The 20,367-nt window shown below is 36.3% G+C and overlaps 4 protein-coding genes across 4 annotated transcripts in view; 2 read left to right on the forward strand and 2 right to left on the reverse strand.

The window, feature by feature from the left end:
* LOC134679425 (uncharacterized) overlaps positions 1 to 20,367 on the forward strand; it is a 105,742-nt gene that overhangs the window by 18,944 nt on the left and 66,431 nt on the right. The window lies entirely within an intron of this gene.
* On the forward strand, positions 1,116 to 10,717 carry LOC134678104 (uncharacterized). Its single transcript, XM_063536554.1, has 10 exons — positions 1,116 to 1,241; positions 1,338 to 1,475; positions 2,435 to 2,494; positions 3,608 to 3,698; positions 6,122 to 6,305; positions 6,862 to 7,083; positions 8,629 to 8,778; positions 9,655 to 9,726; positions 9,921 to 10,046; positions 10,491 to 10,717. Exons 1-10 carry the CDS (start codon positions 1,148 to 1,150, stop codon positions 10,692 to 10,694), a joined length of 1,341 nt encoding a protein of 446 aa, XP_063392624.1. The 5' UTR covers positions 1,116 to 1,147; the 3' UTR covers positions 10,695 to 10,717.
* Positions 10,713 to 13,303, reverse strand: LOC134679430 (uncharacterized). Its single transcript, XM_063538335.1, has 4 exons — positions 13,187 to 13,303; positions 12,251 to 12,420; positions 11,260 to 11,441; positions 10,713 to 10,821 (listed from the first exon to the last, which is right to left on the reverse strand). The coding sequence occupies exons 2-4, from the start codon at positions 12,399 to 12,401 to the stop codon at positions 10,735 to 10,737; spliced, it is 420 nt and encodes a 139-aa protein (XP_063394405.1). The 5' UTR covers positions 12,402 to 12,420; positions 13,187 to 13,303; the 3' UTR covers positions 10,713 to 10,734.
* Positions 15,289 to 16,888, reverse strand: LOC134678105 (uncharacterized). The gene is made up of 3 exons (XM_063536555.1): positions 16,590 to 16,888; positions 15,854 to 15,997; positions 15,289 to 15,319 (listed from the first exon to the last, which is right to left on the reverse strand). Exons 1-3 carry the CDS (start codon positions 16,769 to 16,771, stop codon positions 15,289 to 15,291), a joined length of 357 nt encoding a protein of 118 aa, XP_063392625.1. The 5' UTR covers positions 16,772 to 16,888.

Here is a 20,367-nt window from a genome sequence, read left to right on the forward strand (position 1 = left end):
AAATTGATTATTTATAACTTACCCGCTGCTTTGTCTTTTTAAATATTGATCTTAGCGAAAAGTGTTCTACATATTTCTTGTAGGAAATTTTATGTTTATTATTTATGTATAAGATTTTTAATGCTATGAATCATACTTTTCAAATTATTAACGAATAAATAAAAACAAGGAAACTTAGAATTCCTTATACTAAAACTTTCCCTCTTTATTATCTTTTTAAATATTGATCCCTGCGAAAAGTGTACTGAATCTGTTTTGTTCAAAATTTTGTGTAGATTATTATCGTTTAACAACATTTTTTGATATTGGCCACCGTTTATGAGTTATTTACGAAAAACTAAAAAAAGGGACCTTAGAAGTGATTATAATTAAATTTCCCGGGTTAATATCTCTTTGAATATTGATCTTAGCGAAAAATTGTACTGAATCTTACTTGTAGGCGATTTTATGCAGATTACTTATGTTATAGAACATTTTTTGCTATGCGCCACCGTTTAAGAGTTATTTACGAAAAACTAAAAAAAAGGACCTTTAATGTCAAATATCTCACTTCCGGTCAAGATTTCGATCAAGCAACCGGCAAATTCGGATTCAGCGGGGTCTAATTAGGTTAAAAAATCCGGTTGCCAAAAAGTAATATGATTGCCAGTCGAATCAAGAAGGAGAGCGATTTTGAATTTTTATGTCTAGTCTATTACCCCTCTGCCGAAAAACTTGCACTATTGTGCAGACTTCGTATAGACTGACCTGACTATTTGTACGTTACGTACAAATCATGTAGGAATAGCAATACATTTGACTTCCCCTCCCCCGCAAAAATCGGCAGACTGTTTCGTAAAGAAAATGACGGCGATGTCATCTCACAGCTCTAAGATTATTATATTTACATCCCTTTCTTTGGAGTCTGACGGAGCATTTGAAAATAGCGACTGCTTATATCGAGATTGTTACAGTTAGTACTCGTAGTACAGTACCTACGAGTACAGTTAGTTGAATATTTTTATTAGTTGAATTAGTTGTACATCAGTAGTACAGTACCTACAAGTATAGTTAGTTGAATATTTTTGCTATTATGCAGATGGATAAAGTCGTGGCTACCTAGATCGTTAAATGTCCACATAATAAAATAAATATTGATGTATGCAAGATGTTCTGTGTTCTCACAATATTTGTTGGCCACTGGTTAATTATTTCTTGCATTGAAATGCTTCCAGTATTAAGACTAAACGAGCCTAGTCGAGGTAAATATTATTGTAGAGCAATGTTCAAGTGATAATATGTGAGTACCTACTTAGAAATGAGGCTGATTACAATCTTTGTATGTTTACCAGTACCAGTACCTGGTGACCCGTGCGGATGTGTTGTGGATACTGGGAGGACGCATTTGCAGAAGCTGTCGGATATAAAGCAAGACGACCACGATTTTGAGACGGAAGATACGAGCATATCCTACGCGGCCCAAAAATCCCCAGCAGGTCCTTGTTAATCAATCAGTTGTCTCTTTCAAATTCATTTTACCCTAATATATAGGTAAATGAGGTAACGCTACTGTCCTGTTGCTGTACTGTACTACTAATACCACTATATAGGTATATATACCTTATATAGGTATACCTTACCTACCTTATATAGGTATACAGGGTGGAAAGATAAGTCGGGCCCTGGAGGGAAACTACCTTAAATCCTTAAGCTGGCTCATTTTACTTAAAGGAAACATTCCTTTATTTTTAAAAAGAAACAAAACTGCATTCAAAGATTTTATCTTTTTTTCTTCAATTTCGCTTGTCTAAAAAAATCTTGAGTACTAAATATTAGATTTTATGGATATTTTGTACGACAGACGAGTGTAAGACCTAATGTTTCTTGGATAAATGTTATCATTGACATTAATTGTATCGACTAGTAAAATAAAATTGCGAGTTTTTATTTTTTTGAATTTTTAGTCGGTTCGAGTCCCGGGCGAGGCAAGCGAGTTTTAGAAAATCTTTGAATGCAGTTTAGTTTCTTTTTAAAAATAAAGGAATGTCTCCTCCTCCTCCTGTATACGTATTATAGGTATTATAGGTTGCCCAGAGATCCTAGGTGCTATGCCCTGTATCTCCTGCTTACCTATTCTGTTTGCAAACTAGTAAATGTGTTTGATTGTTTCCTCGTTATGGTATGAAGAGATGTTTGTTTAGTGTGTGTTTAATTACGTTATTATACTCCCAGTGACGTAGCGTGAACCTACTATAGATGTGACGTCTCATGTGTGAGGCCCTTTTCAATGTGATTTCCCAAGGTAAGCAAAAGGTTGGCTTTGCGAGGCCCCCCTAAGTTGGCTATGGGCGAAGGCCCCATTCGCCCACGCCTCAGTTTTACTGAATACTCCTATCAGAGATTAAGGAATCCAAAAGTTTAATGTTTTAATAAATAATGAATCCTTTTCTCCCAGAACCTGTGAAGACTCTAGAAGCAATTTTATCGGATTATTTATATGGCCGTATAACAGAAGGTAAGGATGTGTCAAAGCTAATATAGGTACAACTAACTCATGGAAGTCTAATACAAAATGGTCTGAAAATGCCGTCACAGGGTAGGTCCCTAATACCGTATACTTTTAAACGAGCGATTCTTGTATATTTATATATTTCGGGCTTCTCGGAAACGCCTCTACCGATTTCCATGAAATTTGCTATAAGTATGGGGGTTTTTGCGGGCGAAAAATCGATCTAGCTATAGTTCGTTTTATTTAGCATTAGAAAAAACTTGAAAGAAGGTAAGCGATCTTGGAACGTCTTTTAATTGAAAAACCCTTTTTAAAAATCAGTAACTATTACTTATAAAAGCAGACGAATATAAATGATCGTATTAGATTCATAATTGTTATATATTTCCCTTATTTTTAAAATGTGTTTTTCAATTAAAAGACGCATCAAGATTGTTTACCTTATTTCTAATGCTAAAAAAAACGAACTATTAGGTCTTATCTCTCGGAAACCCGCATATTTGGGATTTTATATGTTTTCCGAACAAAGCTCGGTCTCTCAGACATTTTAGTTTAAACTAGCGACCCGCCCCGGCTTCGTACGGGTTGCACAAACCTAAACCTTCTTTTTTCAAGAGTCTCTCTATTGATACGAGTATGTGCAGACTGTATGAAAATCCATTCAGGCTTTTATGAGTTTATCGCGAACAGACAGACAGACGCGGCGGAGGATTTTCTTTATAATACCCAACGTAATAAGAGGAGTGTTATATGTTTGACGCCAATGTCTGTCTGTCTGTCGATCGGTGGCATCGTAGCTTTCAACGAATGGACCGATTTGATGCGGTATTTTTACGATGTACATATAAGTGATATAAGTATACATATAACGTCGTGTAGTATAAACCCACATAATATCCTACAATTTAGGTTACTGTGGGACTAAGTAGCTAGGTTGATTTGTGTATTTATTTATTAAACTAGGTATGCAAACTATACAAAGTGATCCATTTTAATTGTGTAAGTATGAGTATCAAGTGGTTGCGTAATAGACCTTACTACGTAACATAAAGTTAAAGTTTTGTATGAACTTCCTAGGTATTTATAATTGTTGAAATATTTAGTGTGTCTAAATTGTAGGATATCAAAAATCGGACGAAGAAGACGAGACCGCAGTTGAAGCTCTTAGTTTAAAAAATTATAACCAGTTCCCCTCAGGACGATTACTGCAGTAAGCCATAGCAGTCATTTTTACATCCGTACTTACTTAAAATTCATACAGAGATTTAAGGTTAAGAGCCCATCAACGTGCACACTAGCGCCATAGCTTAAGCAAATTAGAAAAATCTGCGGAAATAATTCGTGTAGTTTTGAAAATTGGTACAGGTATACCTTGTGGTGTCCAGATAAACATACTAAAAGTCCTCGAGGGTAGGGGGTGTGCTGGGGGTGTAGAGGGGGTTTGAAGGTACTTTTTTTCATATTTTTGCTCATATCTCAAATATCTGTACGAATAGCATTATAATTACTTAAGACAAAAGTTTTAACATAAAATTTACTACAAATTTGGTTATGTTTATTTTTACTCTGCGATCAATACTTTAGGGGCTACAGGCTGTTAAAGTTAAATAAGTAATAAAAAATAGACGGTTTAAGAAAACGTCGTTTTTTTGTAATTGTTCATCACAAATAAAAAAATTAGCTTAGAGTAAGCAAGCTAAGCAACCTGCTGATAAAATATAAAAAAATAGGCCATATGCATGTCGGGCCATGCTCAGTGTAGGGTTCCGTAGTTACCCGTCTGTCAAAATAGACTATTTGCCATAACTCAAAAACAGCTGTACCGATTAGGTTCGCTACATTTTTCCTTGAAAGTATTTATTAAGTTATGTTTTCACGATTTTTTTCATATTTTTTGGACCCATGGTTCAAAAGTTAGGGGAACTAAGGGGTAAATCACAACTTTTTTTCTTTCAGATCGATTATTTCCGCAAATATTAAGTTGATCAGAAAATGGTTCTTGAAGACCCTTATTCGTTTTAAAAGACCTATCCAACGACACCCCACACTATAGGAAGGAAGCGAAAAAAAATTTCATCCCCACTTTAATGTAGGGCAACCACCTTAAAAAATTTTTTTCTAGTTTTTGTTTAAATTTGACACGAATATATAAATCAATTACGCTGACAAAGTTGTAAAATATAAATTAGAAAAAATATTTTTTTAGGGTGGCTGCCGTACATTAAAAAGGGGATGAAATTTTTTTTCGCTTCCACCCTATAGTGTGGGGTGTCGTTCGATAGGTCTTATAAAATGAATACGGGTCTTTGAGAACCATTTTTTGATCTGCTTAATATTTTCGGAAATAATCGATCTGAAAGAAAAAAAGTTGTGTTTTCCACTTTAGTTCCCCTAACATTTGAACCATGGATCCAAAAAAATATGAAAAAAATCGTGAAAGTAAAGCTTAGTAAAGACTTTCAGAAAAAAATATAGCGAGCCTAATCGATTAAGAAGTTTTTGAGTTTTTGCAAATAGTCTATTTTGACGGACGGGTAACTACGGAACCCTACACTGAGCATGACCCGACATGCTCTTGGCCGGTTTTTTTATATTTTATCAGCAGGTCATTTAGCTTGCTTATTCTCAATTAAAATTTTTATTTATGATGAACAATTATGAAAATACGACGTTTTTTTAAACCGTCTATTTTTTATCTCTTATTTAACTTTAACAGCCTGTAGCTCCTAAAGTATTGATCGCAGAGTAAAAATAAACATAACCAAATTTGTAGTAAATTTTATGTTAAAACTTTTGTCCGAAGTAATTATAATGCAATTCGTACACATTTTCGAGATATGAGCAAAACTATGAAAAAAGGTACCTTCAACCTCCCTCTACACCCCCAGCACACCCCCTACCCTCGAGGACTTTTAGTATGTTTATCTAGATACCACAAGGTATGCCTGTACCAATTTTCAAAACTACACGAATTATTTCCGCAGCTTGCCCAAATTCGGCTTAATTTGACGTGGCTGCTAAATAATCGAGATAACTTAAATTTAACGAAAGATATTTAAATAATCGGCCAAGAGCATGTCGGGCCAAACGGGAGCTATTAGTAAGTATCACAAGGGAGTACCTTTGCAGCGCTTTGTTTACTAAGATGATTTTTTTCAATAATTCACAAACGACTAGACGGATCATGTTCGTTATGGTTTTCAAAGTTCGTTATGGTTTGGAAGCAGTGGTTTCATTAATGTGGGATTACACAACAAAATTTATGTTTGACCAGAGACCGCGCCAACTCTTTGGACATTAATACTTAATTGCGGCAGATAATGTGTACCTTTAAATTCGACCAGTGATTTACAGTGGTCTGCAGAGCACCGGGTAAGAACCGCGACGCGACCTTTCGCGGTGTTTAACCCTTTAACCGCCAGAGTCTGATATATAAGACATTACATATCCAGCTCATTTCGCCACAGTCTGATAAATAAGACAAAGATTTGATTTGGTTTTTACAGCACATTTATAACTCCCGTAACTATGCCAACCTTACTCTGCGTGGTACAATTACCTACTGTCGGTGGCGACACGAGCACGCTCGATCAAAAATTGCTGGCGGTTAAAAGGTCTGACTGATAATTACAGCAGCGAAATGTTTCTAAACAAGACTGGCGTGCACCTGCCGTCGCCCGACCTGTTGCACACGGGGCACTGCCGGCTGCAGCTCACCCCCGACTACCTGCAGACGGCCGTGGACGCCTTCGCCATTATACTCGAGGGCACCCTGGCGGACGTGCGGGCCCTGCCCGCTGACTATGTGCTGCGATCGGTACGTCTGCTTATTATGTAGGTAGAGTTTACATAAAAAAACCGGGCAAGTGCGAGTCGGATTCGCGCACGAAGGGTTCCGTACCATAATGCAAAAAAAGGCAAAAAGAAACGGTCACCCATCCAAGTACTGACCCCGCCCGACGTTGCTTAACTTCGGTCAAAAATCACATTTTTTGTATGGGAGGGCAGCCCCACTTAAATCTTTATTTTATTCTGTTTTTAGTATTTGTTATTATAGCGGCAACAGAAATACATCATCTGTGAAAATTTCAACTGTCTAGCTATCACGGTTCGTGAGATACATCCTGGTGACAGACAGACGGACGGACGGACGGACAGCAGAGTCTTAGTAATAGGGTCCCACTTTACCCTTTGGGTACGGAACCCTAATAAAAACTGTGATTCAACGGGGTTACCTAAGCAAATAAATTAATCATCAGTAATTTTTAGCATGAAAACCACTAGACATCATCACTACACACACACTGTGCAAACACAAGTAACACACACCACGTACAAAAATACGCTTCTCTATAGCGAGTATAACCTTTCAGGCTCGCACAATTTCCATCATGAAACTACCTCAGGAGAAATTAAGTGCCATGTGGGACGTCGTGTTGAATGGACGGAAGCCTAGAGAGATCACATACAAGACTTTAGAGATTTATAGACCTCTATTCAAGTATCTCAGTGGGCAGCAAATGGCGCAGCTAAATTTGAGTAATCCCAGGATTGTTAACTATATAGGCACCCATCCTGAACTTACCAGACATCAGGTAAATAAATATTGTATGTACGCAATTTAGTCCCGCCATAGAGAAATAATTAATACGAGTAAGTAAGCTTAGAATGTTCTCTCTGTACTCTCTCCATACATAGATAAATAATAACTTTTAAGTGCCTAAAGCGAAAACTTATTTTAATAACTAAGATGTAAGTTTAATATTTAAATATTAACTTTTAAGCGAGCTTAAGGGTCACTTGCACTAACCACATTTAACGGACTGATTAACGTTAATCAACAGTGTAGTATGAGACTTTTCCCATGCAATAAATGAATAAACTTTTGGACGGTTTGGTGCAATCGACCCTAAGACTACTGTCCTATTCAAACTTTAAGATACGTGAATTAATCGATCTAGAAACGCCATATCGTTTCTTTAGATGTGTCATAAGTGACGTTTTTGTTTGAAGAAACGTTACTTTTGACACTAACACATCTAATACATATCGTTTCTAGATCTATTAATTGACATATCTTAAACTTCGAATCGGGCCGATTAATTACTTATTCATATTATAACTTTTATCATACCTCCCATACAGCTAAATAGCTGCTCGCCTATAATTATATAATAATAATTAAGCTGTTGGGGAGTAACGACCCCACGGACCCGAGTGCTCCCGAGAGTCGGTCAGGGTCTCCGTCTTTACGATGGCGCATCAGGAGAGCATCTAACGAGTGGCGAGTCACCGCCTGCCTCGATATGGCAGGTGTCCGGAACTCTTAGCAATAGCCCAGACTTATTTTCCATCCAAATTTAAACCATAGACCAGGACTCTTTCCATATTTCTATAATAGCTCCCAATGCCTGCTGAAACCGGTTTACGGGCATCTATTTATGCACCCGTGAATGGGTTCCAGCAGGCACATATATATATATATACGGCCTCTACGTGTTGGATCTATATCCCCACGCATGCCTTATAAATGACCGGGCTTAAACACCCGAGAGTTTGTAACGGAGATACAAATAGTAATAATAAGGGGATCAAGGGTCAGATGCAGAAGGCGGTAATTTTGGACACGGCGCGTATAGTGCGTCGGTTCCTCACTCTGCGGCCCTGACCACCGGCAGCTTGGGCCCTGCCCCGCTGCCGGCGGCACCCTAGGTTAGGTTTTTTATAATGTGTTTATATGTATTTTTTATTGTTTTGTAAGTGTTTTTATATTTTACTTTTATATTCATATTATAAATGACCTAGCCTAAGAAGAAAGATAAATAAAGAAAATAATAACTTTTATTGTTAATAAGAATGGTAAGTAAGGAAAGCATGTATGGAATGTGCTCTTTAAACTTAGGTACCTACTTATCTACAGCATGCATTATATATTAATACAACACCCGCAATTTGAATTAAGGCGTAAGTTCCAGTGCTTAAAAGGAATTTAAAATATATTTTTTTTATTTAGAGTTACAGTTCAATTAATTTCTGATTTATTTTCGAGCGGCAATGTAAGGCATTTTTCATATAGCGTAGGAGGTTTTTATTATATATTGTTTATTTAATTGTTATAGCTATCTACTAAGTATTTTTAGGTAGGCGTTGTGGCAAGTAAATATATCAAAATCAACCCGAATTGGCGTAAAATAGCATCTTTAAATAACATGAATAACCTACTATGTGGAGTGCCGATGACTTTTATGAGGAAATTAGATGGCGCCGAATACCTTAAGTTGGAACACCAGGTAAACCTTAAATCTCTACGTCCGAGAACCTGTAGGGCCAACCTGTACCAGCGTCTTATGACCGTCGGCGTTCAGTTATCGCTATGGAAAATGGTGTTGCGTGCAGGGCGGGGCGCCTAGCCAAGATGCCAATCGTTTACGCTCCTTAGCGAACGATAAACATCTGTCTCTGATGCACTAATCTGAAAGAGTGATAGAGAGAGATTACCGTAACGTTTGCTATGGAGCAAACGATTGACATTTGGCTATTAGGCACCCAGTTGCGTCGAGCAACATCCAGTTGACTGATGGACGGTTGGACGCCGACGCTCATCAGGAGAAGTTAGTGTGGGGCCTCTCTTATAGTCTATGATACCGTTTTAAATTCTGCTTGATAACGATAACCCATCTGCGGAGATTTTATTCTTTTTATCAGAATACATAAATAATATTACTTACACATAATCATAAATAATGAAAATTATTACTTACATGAAAATGTAGCCGCCGCCATACAATCGATGTCTCTAATTCTTAATAAATAATTATATTATTATTATTCTAAAAAACATTTAAAAAATACATGAAAACGTTATCCCGGCATTTTGCCACGGCTCATGGAAGCCTGGGGTCCGCTCGGCAACTAATCCCGAGAATTGGCGTAGGCACTTTACGAAAGCGACTGCCATCTAAGCTTGCAACCCAGAGGGTAAAAAACTAGACCTTATTTGGGGTTAGTCCGGTTTCCTCACGATGTTTTCTTCACCTATATATTAAAATTTGATCGCTAATCATGTTTAATTTTATGTATGACGTTGCGTTACTTTTGCCTTATGGTAAAAGCACAGATGTGCCATTTGCTGTATATAAAACACTAATTGTATCCACCGATTTAAGGTGTTTTATCACATACGAGCTTGTGACCCTCTTCAAAAGCGATTCTACTTGAACATGATGACTAGAACTCAGGTACCTAATATATAATAATTTGATTTGTTCCCAAAGTTGCTCTAGATGTATCTATTATGCATTAATAATAAAAAAAACCTTGCATGAAAATTGTAGTAGTACTAGTAGAAATTCCTGCTATTTATGATCAAAGCAAATCAGCAAAGTTATTATTATGAACGCTTCCTCACTGATTGCTGCTTAAATTTTGACAGGCGCTGGGGAAATCGTACAGCTGGAGCGCCAGAGACGTGTCGCGCTTGGGGCTGCTGCTGGCCGAGGTGGAGGGCTCGGCCCTAGCGAACATCGACCCTGAGGCTATGGCCGGGGTCTCTGCTCACGTGAGTTAGGGTCGGTTGCACCAAACTGTTCGTATCGTTAGAGTTGGCTAAATTTTTATGTACTTATGGAAAGCTTCATAGTAAAGCGCCGGGGGCACCCGGCTGATGTTGATCAGTCTGTCAAATGTGGTTGGTACAACTGGCCCTTAATATATACTAATTAAGAAGGACTGGTCTTATCTTATCTAACCCTGTAGATATTTAGTTTATGGTGTAATCGAGCTGGTGGTGCCTGTTTTAAAATAACGTACTCGTAAGCTTCAAACTAGATCTCGATCGAATGGTTTTTATTTGTACGAGTACGAATTTGAATTATACGAGTATATTAAGAAACTATTGACTACCTATATACTTACTTTACTCTTTATTATTGACTATTTTAAGAAAAGTACAATCAGTGATAAATAACGCCTAACAATTTTTTGATAAAACTTAATAATTAAGGTAATGGCAGAGATGAGGCCGGAAAATATAAAACACCTGAGAGATTTGCAGATCAAGTATTTGAAACGGAAAGTAAGGAACATTATGACTCGAAAACTTAAGGAGTACGACGCTCTGATGGCAGACACGGCTTGCAGAGTCAATACAAATATATTTCTTAAATTATTATTTGTTTTGTACAGTAAAGTTGTGCTAATAAATTAATAATATAAATTTATCACAGCGGTTTGATTTGAAGTCCTCTTTAATATAAAGAGTTAGCCATTTTGAGAGCTTTTAACGATGGTATGTGGAATTCGTAGCTCCCGTTTTCCAGAGGTCGGACTTCCAGCTGCAACAAAGTGCATGGTAGGGGTAAAACAAACGACGACAAGGTACAACACATGGAAAATATAAATTACTTATTATGCAAAAACTTTGTCCAATACTATTTGTCCGCTGTCACTTTTAGATAACTCATGTGTCCGCGTACGCGGACCTATCATCATTACCATCAATCATACACATCTTCAAATCAACCAGAAAATGTTTTTGTGTTCAGTTCAGTAATTAGAAAATTAAAAATACCTGTGGTCCCTATAAGTGGCTCCCGACTGAGCGCGCTGGTGTGACTAAATGCGATTTTCACACCTATGTATCGGCCCCATTCGTAGTGCTCGTCCTTACGAAGTTATATAATTATATATATAATAAATAGGTCTATGCTTATAGACATTTACAGGTTCTTCTAAACTTAAATGTAATAAAGCGATACAGGTAATTGTCTTACCACTATACCACTCCAGTCAGTTTGTGTGAAGGCTTCTTTGAACTTTGTGTGATTCTTATTGACGTGTGCGTGTTGTTTGGTGACACAGCCACGACAAGTGGCTTTTTCTTTATCACTGACAGGGACCTCGAGATACGCACTTTGCTCACAGTCACAGCAGTCACATTGATCCATATCTTCACCTACAATACACCCGTTATCCGAAGATGATTGGTTTTCAGCCTACACATGATCATGTTTCAAATTGGGTACATATAGTATAGAAAATCAAAGTACATACGCTTGGAATATATAAATATAAGTAGGTACATAACGGTTGTAAGGTACCTACCTATAATATTCCGAATTCATAAAGTATTTATCTACTTTTCCAATATTCTATGAAATGCTCACGATATATAATAATGCATACACTTCAAATGAATAAGCTCCAAATGTATAACTTAAGATAACTTTAGAAAGCATACGTATACTGGATAATAGTACTAACAATTATAATCCATACGTTTGTTTTACATAGTGATCGAAATATCACAGTGTAGTGATCTACACTTTATAAAACAATGTTCCCCATAGCGTCTGTCTGCTTGTTCGCGATAAACTCAGAAACCACTGAACGGGTTTTCATGCTGTTTTCACGTGTCGATAGAGTGATTCTTGAAGAAAGTTTAGGTGTATAATTTGTTACGGTTTTGTGTAACTCGTGCGAAGCCGGGGCGGGTCGCTAGTATACTACTAAGACTAAGTATTATCTTTGTATAAACTTAACTTTTAACTTTTTACACAATTATTTGAGTAGGGTTGCAAGCAAGGCGGAAACAGCCTAACAATTATTATGCATCTAGAACTATGTCAAATAATTTATATATTTTGATACTGTATGTATTTATATTTACTGTATCAACATATATAAAGTATTCAGCTCTAAACGTATGTGTTTTGAATTAATATATTATAATATGTACCGGGTACATTGTACCCATGATTTTACCTTTACTGCTTTCGAAATGTTTATTTAAGTCGCTTGGGTCTGTTGGTGAACTTTTATTGCCGTCTAGTTTACCAATAATAATATGGTTTTTAACATTCGGTAACTCGTCGTAATCGGGCATCTCACGATTGGTTTCTTGGTTAGATTCCATATTGCAAGCGCAAGCGCAGCTGCAAGTGAAGGTAGGTAGTACATATATACATAAGTTAATTATACCGGGTGGGCCCTGTAACACGAGCAAACAATTAAAACATAAATTGTATTCCTCAAATGATGAAACTTTTGTCTAAATACTTTATAAATTATGAAGTCTTATTAGGAATTATTAGTTGTTCAGTTCTAATAAATGCCTCTGTTCTCCTTGCACCATTTTTACATGTCTTTGTTTGGCCCGATTGTTGACTGGCAGAGAATGACATTAGGCATTAAGTCCGCCATTTGTACATTACTATGTTTTGTGCAATAAAGTTTAAATAAATAAATAAGTCTTTAGACTTCCTATTTCTCATCTCATACAAATTACATAATGTAAGTACCTAAATAAGTTATTATTTATTATCATCAATATCATCATTGATAGGTAGGTACCTAATTGACGTTGCGTGTCACGCTTTAAAATTAAATATAACAGAATTTGTGAAAAATAATACAAGATATTTTAAAAAGTCCCTATACTTACAAATGTTGTTCAATTTGAGGAGTACAGCCTACAGTTTAACTTGTTGCTCCTGTTACAGCGTGGCTTCCACGAGTTTGGCACTGATATAAACGCTATCGAGAACGAAACTTACTTTGTAAGCATCTCGCTCGTACTCGCAAATAAGTGCGAGCGAGATGTACAGAAAGTAAAGTAGGTAGACGTTAAAAAAGAAAAAAGCGAACAATAAATAATATAGGTACCTACTTAATAAATAAACGACGTAAATATAGTGGTACCTTAATAATTGCTTGTTTATATCTTCTGCAGGGGGCACCAATATAAAGTAGTTATTATTGTCAACATAAATGGGTGCTGCACCGTCTGTTCCGGAACACGAGCTGTAATTACATCGACAAACTTTTGGTTGTAATGGCTCATAGGAGAGTGGTGCACTCCATGGCTCAGTGAGAGTTAGTACTTCGTGATACTTTTTGGCTTCAGCTCGGTTCTTAGAGGAAGTCTCCGTAGGATTTACGGCCAATGTCGCTGATTTTACATAATGATTATGAGTATGACTTGCTTCAATCATAGAGCTGGATACATGTTTGACTTCTATGTTAAGCTTTAAATTTCTTACATCGCTCTGTTTTACGTATATGGTGAAGTTATTGTCGCCGGTTTGATTACCGAAAATTACAATATTTTTATGAGAGCCATTCGGCTCTTCAGTTAGTTCAGCCCTTTTGATCTGTGTTCTATCAATTTGTTTAGAATAATCAGTCAATGAACTCTCGCGCATGGGTGGACTGATAAGTAATTCAGGGACAAGTACACTGTTTGATAACAGATTTATTTTAGATTTAGTCCTATCTGGCATTATGGTATCTGGATTTAGTCTTGTAGTATGCTCGGATATAGGCGGGTCTTTTTCCTGAGCAATCTCAACTAGTATATTCCTTTGTATAAGCATAGAATCAACTGCTAATATTTGTTTTGTTGATTTGTTATACGACCCATCATCTTTATCAATATTTTTCAATAATTCATATGCTTCAGCAGTATCAGTATTTTCTCGATTATTATTAAAAATTGTAATGGCGCCGGCTATGTCTTCTTTCGACTTACTTTCCATTGTTTTTGTAATTAGGTTAGTTTTTGTACTTTGCCATAAAGATGATTCGACTTTTTTATTTATAGTGTCTATTTTGGAAAGATTATTTTTTCTTTTAACGGGAGGTGTAACTTTATTTGTGTTCTTTCTTAAAGTATTCGGGTTCGGCTGAGAAAATAAACTATTTTTTTTCTGAGGTTGCTTATTAAATATTCGTCCTATTGGTTTAGCTATTTTCGCAGTCTCTGATTTGCTTTTTTCTGTATTGGCGTCTTTTTCTTGAACAGCTGTCTTGCTGGTCTAAGTATAAACAGAATATGTACGAGCAATTTATGGTTACTACACTAATCACTTTATAGTGACTATTAGTATAGCATAATTAGTACATAGGTGCTTTACATGTAAAATTATAAGGTTGATACTTACGGGCCGTATTGTTATATCTTGAATTATCTTTATATTTGTGCCATCTTGTATTTGTTCTTCCGTTTCATGTTTAGAATTCGTTTTATCTGGAAATAAGATAGGTGCTTCTGTGAAGTAGAATATTAAATAGTTGAAAGTAATTACCTCTCTGTACCTCGTATTACAAATCACCTGGCTTTATTGTGTCTTTCTCCTGACGCTTGTCTCTTGATCTAGAACAATAAATGCCTGTTAAGTATTAATACAACACCCGTTTTACAAGGGGCCAAAGTTATTATTTACCCCTCGTGCTAATATAACCGAATTTCCAGGAATTTCGAAGCTTGACTTTCTTGACCGTTGCGCTATTTATTTTTGATCGAACTCATCGTTTAAGTACTTGTTTTGTTACTTATAAAAAATTACAACCATCTCGCTCACACTTACGCACAGTGAGAGTGAGAGAAGAACCTGAACCCACGGGGCCTTAAACAAATTTTGCTCCCGCTGGAACACAAAATTTTTGGACACACAACACATGGAAAATACAAATCTAATTCAAATGAACGGTATTAAATATTTTTAATACACTTGCTTGTAACGTGAAACTTATTGAATCGCTTTTAGGCTCATAGTCCTAGATATTTAACACGCGCGGTTTTTTATTGTATTATAGCACTTGTGTGTAATATACATGTATGTAGGTACCTATCATAATCTGACTAAGTTAAGAAGGTAACCAATTGCTATTAAGAAAACATCGTAAATTTTATAGCATTTTTGGTGCAGCGGAGTGGTGTTAACTGTCTATAGAGTCGGCCGAATAGCTGACTTGGGACGGGAGCCGCGCGACCCGACAAGCCCGGATGGCCGATTGGTTTGCTAGTCGGCCAAGTCCATAATCGGTACATCACTATAAAGATTACACCCGTATAACCAGAGTCATTGAAGTATTTATGTAATAATAGCTTTGTCTGCTATGCATTTAAAAAAAACAACGTTGTGCTCCTTGCGTTGCGCTTTTCATCACATGAACTTGAAAGATTTCTGCTGGTTCTAAGAAAGCAACTGGTCATATGAAGTCCCAATTCAATTCAAGGTACAGTACAGATCGGCAGTAAACTATGGTGGTTTTCCCAGAGTTCTTAACCGTAAGTACGTACGTAGTGGCTAGTCCCTAGCAGCGCCAGAGCCATCTACCAAGCCTCTACGAGCAATGCTCCGCCATCACACATAGATAAAAATAACATTAACTTGACCACACATTAAGAATGTTCAATTTATAATCCTTTGTTAACCTAACATGCCGTACTCACGTACTAGAGTTGGGATGTAGTCTGACTGTGTGCCCATTAGGTAGGTATATATATATCAGGAACTGCTTTATGATTTATATTATTTATAACACAATTAATTAAAACACGAATCTTCTGAAATAGACACATGCCTTGATGCTTTCAGAAGGTAGTCGTTATAACCGGATGAGATGAACGCCTGCGGAGGCTCTACTGCCACGTAGGCCGCTCCGTTTCTTAATTCTTGAGCTCTTCCTATTTTTTTACCATCTGTAGTGTAGAGTTCTATATTGTGTCTGAAATCAAAAAGTGTTAAGTCAACCGCATCTAGTAATCTTAGCCAATATAGGTTTGAGAAAATTTGTAAGTATCACAAGGATTCGCGCACTCACTGAGTTTAGAACAATCAATACCAGAATTGTGCACCCAGATCTATATCGTTAACAATAGATAAATAGGTAGGTAGATATTGTGTGCAGAAATAGTATATAGTGTTATATTAACTCCGGATAAGTAAAGCTTACCAAAATGATAATAGAAGATGAATTTCAAACATTAGTGTATGTGTTGTGTACAGCGGTTGATGGCGGTCAAAAGGTTAAAGGAAAGTCACTGCGAATAAGACAAGATGAATACGGGCAAGATAAAAAGTAGAGACGACCACGAGAAACCGAGTAGGTACCACTTATTTTCTCGCGTAAAATGTACCTTAGATGTACCTACATATCGCGGGCGTCTTGTTGATGGCTGGCTATTCACACTGACTGTTACAACTTTTTCAGAGACTTATGCCAATAACACTTATTATTCGCCCAAGTCCCTTCTCGCTTATCGGTAGCGGTGAAACACCTATTCCTTCATATCGGTCTAATTCCAATAGTATCTTACTCTGATCCGTTCTGTGAGCGCGCCAAGAAGCTCAACGTAGTATCGCTCCGGTCATCGACATCGACAGGCACATTATATTTTCTAGGAGGGGAGTCTCGTTGTCCATTCGAAAACAAGAAAATTTCCAAAGACTGACCAATACTGCAACCCGGTTTGTGCGGGTTGTCCTTTAGACTACCCATCTCGGCTTGTCTAATAAAGTTATAATTAGCATAATCCTTATGTTATGAAAATATTTTATGCCGTGTACCTACTATTTTGTTAAATTTACCATTAATATTTTATTTACAACAATACAATTTTAGAAAAAATATAGCATATCAATATAATCAGCTAAACTTTATCTGACATTATATAAACTGATTGCTGAAATGTCAAAAAGGAAGCATTCAAAAATCTCCCGAATGTCCCGGTTGTATAGTTACTGTTACTGTGCATCAATTTTCTATCAATTTTAGGTACCTACTTTTATATTTACTTTACTCTTTGCTTTGCATAACGAAAATTTGTTCAGGAGGGACTATTTGTCTATTGTCTAGATATGTTATTTAATGGTTATTTATCTATAATTCTATATACATAAGTATGTAGGTAGACGCTAAGTACCCACCCATAGCTACCCATAGTGCAGCATAGTGCTTACAAGCCAAAGAATATAATACTCTGTTACAAGCACTTACGTACTAAGTACGTACTTTGTACTTATACCTACTCTTTGGTATAAACTTATTTCTAGACTCTGGGACGATCTGTGTAAGAGTCTCCCCAAAATGTTTATACAGAGTGGTCCAGAAATAAGTCAACATTTTAATCGACCGTTATACATATGTGGGTATTTATTTGAGTAGGAGTAGGAAAATGCAGGCTATAGCAAATGAAAGACTAGCTATTTGGAATGTATTTAGTAGCATGATCTCATTTGCCAGAGAACAATTAGCAACTTTGTGCACGTGAACTTTAAGTACCAAACCATGATTTTTTAGTTTAAAATATGTACGCCAATTATAAAAAAATATATGGGTTGAAGACAACCCGAGATGAGCGTTTTAAACTCTAGAATATCACAATCCAATTAACCAAGAACGTCACGTGGCCCTGAAAACACAGAGCGAATTCAAGCGCAACTTGGTTTCTCTTCGATAAAATGGTCTATTTTTTAAATGGGACCCGGAAGCGGTAGGTACATGTAAAAGTAAATTTGCCTTTTTTTGGCCTATATAACACTGCTTAAAGTTCTCTAACTAAAGCTACTTGGTAAAGTCTGTGCGGAAAGAGAAGAGTCGTGAAATGGGAACTAATAAGTACATTACGCGACTCTTCTCTTTCCGCACAGACTCTGCCAAAAGAGGTAACCGTAACTGGCCACCTCACGACCTAGATTTATCTCCAAGTGATTTTTTATATCGAGGATATCCTAAAAGTATGTTTATTTCAGCCATTTAAACTCCATATGAATTTTAAAAATATATGTATGGGAAAATGCAAGTAATTTCCATCATGCTGTAATGAAAATTTTCAGGTTCAGGTTGCAAGAGGGATAAGAATAAAATGGGTAATCATTTTGATTAATTGCTTTTGTTTTTCCCCGGTTAAATACATATACATATTATTACTCAAAATAAAATTTTAAATCCTGACTTATTTCTTAATCAACCTGTATTTTACCAAGAGTATACCCAAAGCAGCCCAAAGAGTAAAGTAAATATAAGAAGTATAGAAAAACCTACCTATTACTACCTATTCTTGATAATCATACTTTGTCATCAATGACATCTTTGGTTGGGATTCATTCTAAAATGTCAATTTATTGTTCGTATGTAGTTTGTATGAAGGATATTTAATTTATTTTCTCTTTGTAAAGTTCATTACTCAAATAATAATCGTTGGTTACCGGCGTGTTTTTTTAATAAATTCATCCCTAGACATAATTTTTCTTGTTGTTCTGTTTTGTACTTTTTATTTGAATACGAATGTTGAATGTTGTGTCCCGAAATATTGAGTCTAACGAAGAGTTGAATTATTGTTATTCTCTAGGATTATCATCGAGAATACGGCTTCGTCAGTACACTAGGTTAGTGCTGTGCTTATAATCTATATACATATACAACTTATACAATCTTTAATAAAAAAACCGACTTCACGTAATAATAAGCTTTAAATTCCAACAAATTCCGAATATGTTTGGTTTGATAATAAGTACTTAACATCAATACATACTAGTAGTTTAAACCTACTTCGTTTCTTATGGATTTTTGCGCCAATTTTACTAAAATAGACTTCATGATCTACTCGTACCCATCAAACCTCTCATGTCCTCCTTCCTGTTGGGATTGCACGCTCTGTAAATGTTTCATTGCGGATTATAATGTCCATCCAATTATTAAGTTGGATTAATGAATTGGTTATTCGGGAAGATTTAAGATTGGTACCATTTTCCCTACATTCACCTTTTGACTTTTCAGGTAAGCAGCTGAACAGTTTCCTGTAGTGCATGCAGTTACAGCACCAACGGCGATATCTTTTTTCTTCGCAAAAGTTAGCCCATTTAACTCAGAGGCTAGGACCTTAGGCCTTCCGGCATTTTCATGTTTTTATCTTTGATAGTTTTAAGTGAAATTAGGAAAAATAGTAGATGAATACTATTATGAGTATATATAAACGATTTAGAGGGTTATGTTATTGGATTATGTTATTTAGGGGATTGCGAATTGTACTGGTCAACTCATTTACAATAAAAATATGCGTGGTCCATGATGGTCATAGCGTGGCTCCATAGGTAGGATAGGTGGACCGTTGTCTGCTCAATGGGTACGCGGAAAACTATTGAGTCAAAATCTGCCCTGCTTATCGTACGTGCAGTACTTGCATGAAAAACATTGTTTAAATAAAGAACTTATTCAAAGAGAATAAGATAGACAATTGAATGACTTTTCAACTGCGATTACTGCATATGTTGTTAGCACGGCAGTAATATTGTTAACGAAAATTATTATCATAATCATTCTTTGATACACAATTTTATTGCCGACCGTCATTTCTCTCCTTATCTGTCTTTATCTTTTCGGCTAAATATCTGGCTGTATCGTCTGATCAGATGTTAGCATATTATTGCGTTGTCATCGGTAATACGGAAGTTTACCAAATTACAGCTCAATTAGACACTGGGAAGTGATTTGTAGTTACAAGACTTGAGAAGCTAAATAATAGTCTGACATAAAAACCGCAGACTACAACTACTCTACTCGACTACTGCTACTCGTTTATGTGTAAAATGTTCTCAGACTTGCTCCGTGAATAAGTATATACACGCACTATGAAAATAGAGTCTTGTTAGATCTGTAAGTTAATACACCTAAAACATTTGTCACGATAGACAAGCGTTTGTGCATCGTTTGGGCCATGACTTGTTCATTTACATTCCTGTTTTCACTTTACTCTCGCCATTTTAGTAGTCAATGTCTAGCTTTCGATTTCTATCGCGCCTCCGTGGGGCCGTCAGTCACTGCCTGCGAGGCAAATCAAATCAAGCAGTCTGATTGGGCTTGTTTTGACACCTCGTCCTAACATGGCGTACTAATGTGATACGTAATATACAGGCAAAAACTACTCCGTTGCCCGTTGAAAGAGCGATCTTCTAAAATCTATTTTATAATGTTGCTTTAAAATATCTATGTTATTTTTCTCTACTTTAAAGGTAAGGCCGATTTTGATGAATTAGGTGTCGATCGATTCGTTTAGATTTAATCTATATTATTAACCAACTTCTAAAACTAAGGAT

This window comes from Cydia fagiglandana, chromosome Z, assembly GCF_963556715.1.
Source record: "Cydia fagiglandana chromosome Z, ilCydFagi1.1, whole genome shotgun sequence".
Taxonomy (NCBI): domain Eukaryota; kingdom Metazoa; phylum Arthropoda; class Insecta; order Lepidoptera; family Tortricidae; genus Cydia; species Cydia fagiglandana.

What these genes read in the sequence shown, in the direction of transcription:
- LOC134679430 (XM_063538335.1), bottom strand. Translation starts at nt 12,401, where the DNA reads ATGGAATCTAACCAAGAAACCAATCGTGAGATGCCCGATTACGACGAG. An exon ending in ACATTTCGAAAGCAGTAAAG is followed by an intron (nt 11,442 to 12,250) that starts GTAAAATCATGG and finishes GGTGTATTGTAG; the next exon opens with GTGAAGATATGGATCAATGT. An exon ending in CTGACTGGAGTGGTATAGTG is followed by an intron (nt 10,822 to 11,259) that starts GTAAGACAATTA and finishes ACTTTGTTGCAG; the next exon opens with CTGGAAGTCCGACCTCTGGA.
- LOC134678105 (XM_063536555.1), bottom strand. Translation starts at nt 16,771, where the DNA reads ATGGGTAGTCTAAAGGACAACCCGCACAAACCGGGTTGCAGTATTGGT. An exon ending in CGCTCACAGAACGGATCAGA is followed by an intron (nt 15,998 to 16,589) that starts GTAAGATACTAT and finishes TTTTGATTTCAG; the next exon opens with ACACAATATAGAACTCTACA. An exon ending in TACCTTCTGAAAGCATCAAG is followed by an intron (nt 15,320 to 15,853) that starts GCATGTGTCTAT and finishes TAATCTTTATAG; the next exon opens with TGATGTACCGATTATGGACT.
- LOC134678104 (XM_063536554.1), top strand. Translation starts at nt 1,148, where the DNA reads ATGTTCTGTGTTCTCACAATATTTGTTGGCCACTGGTTAATTATTTCT. An exon ending in ACTAAACGAGCCTAGTCGAG is followed by an intron (nt 1,242 to 1,337) that starts GTAAATATTATT and finishes TACCAGTACCAG; the next exon opens with TACCTGGTGACCCGTGCGGA. An exon ending in CTGAACTTACCAGACATCAG is followed by an intron (nt 7,084 to 8,628) that starts GTAAATAAATAT and finishes AAGTATTTTTAG; the next exon opens with GTAGGCGTTGTGGCAAGTAA.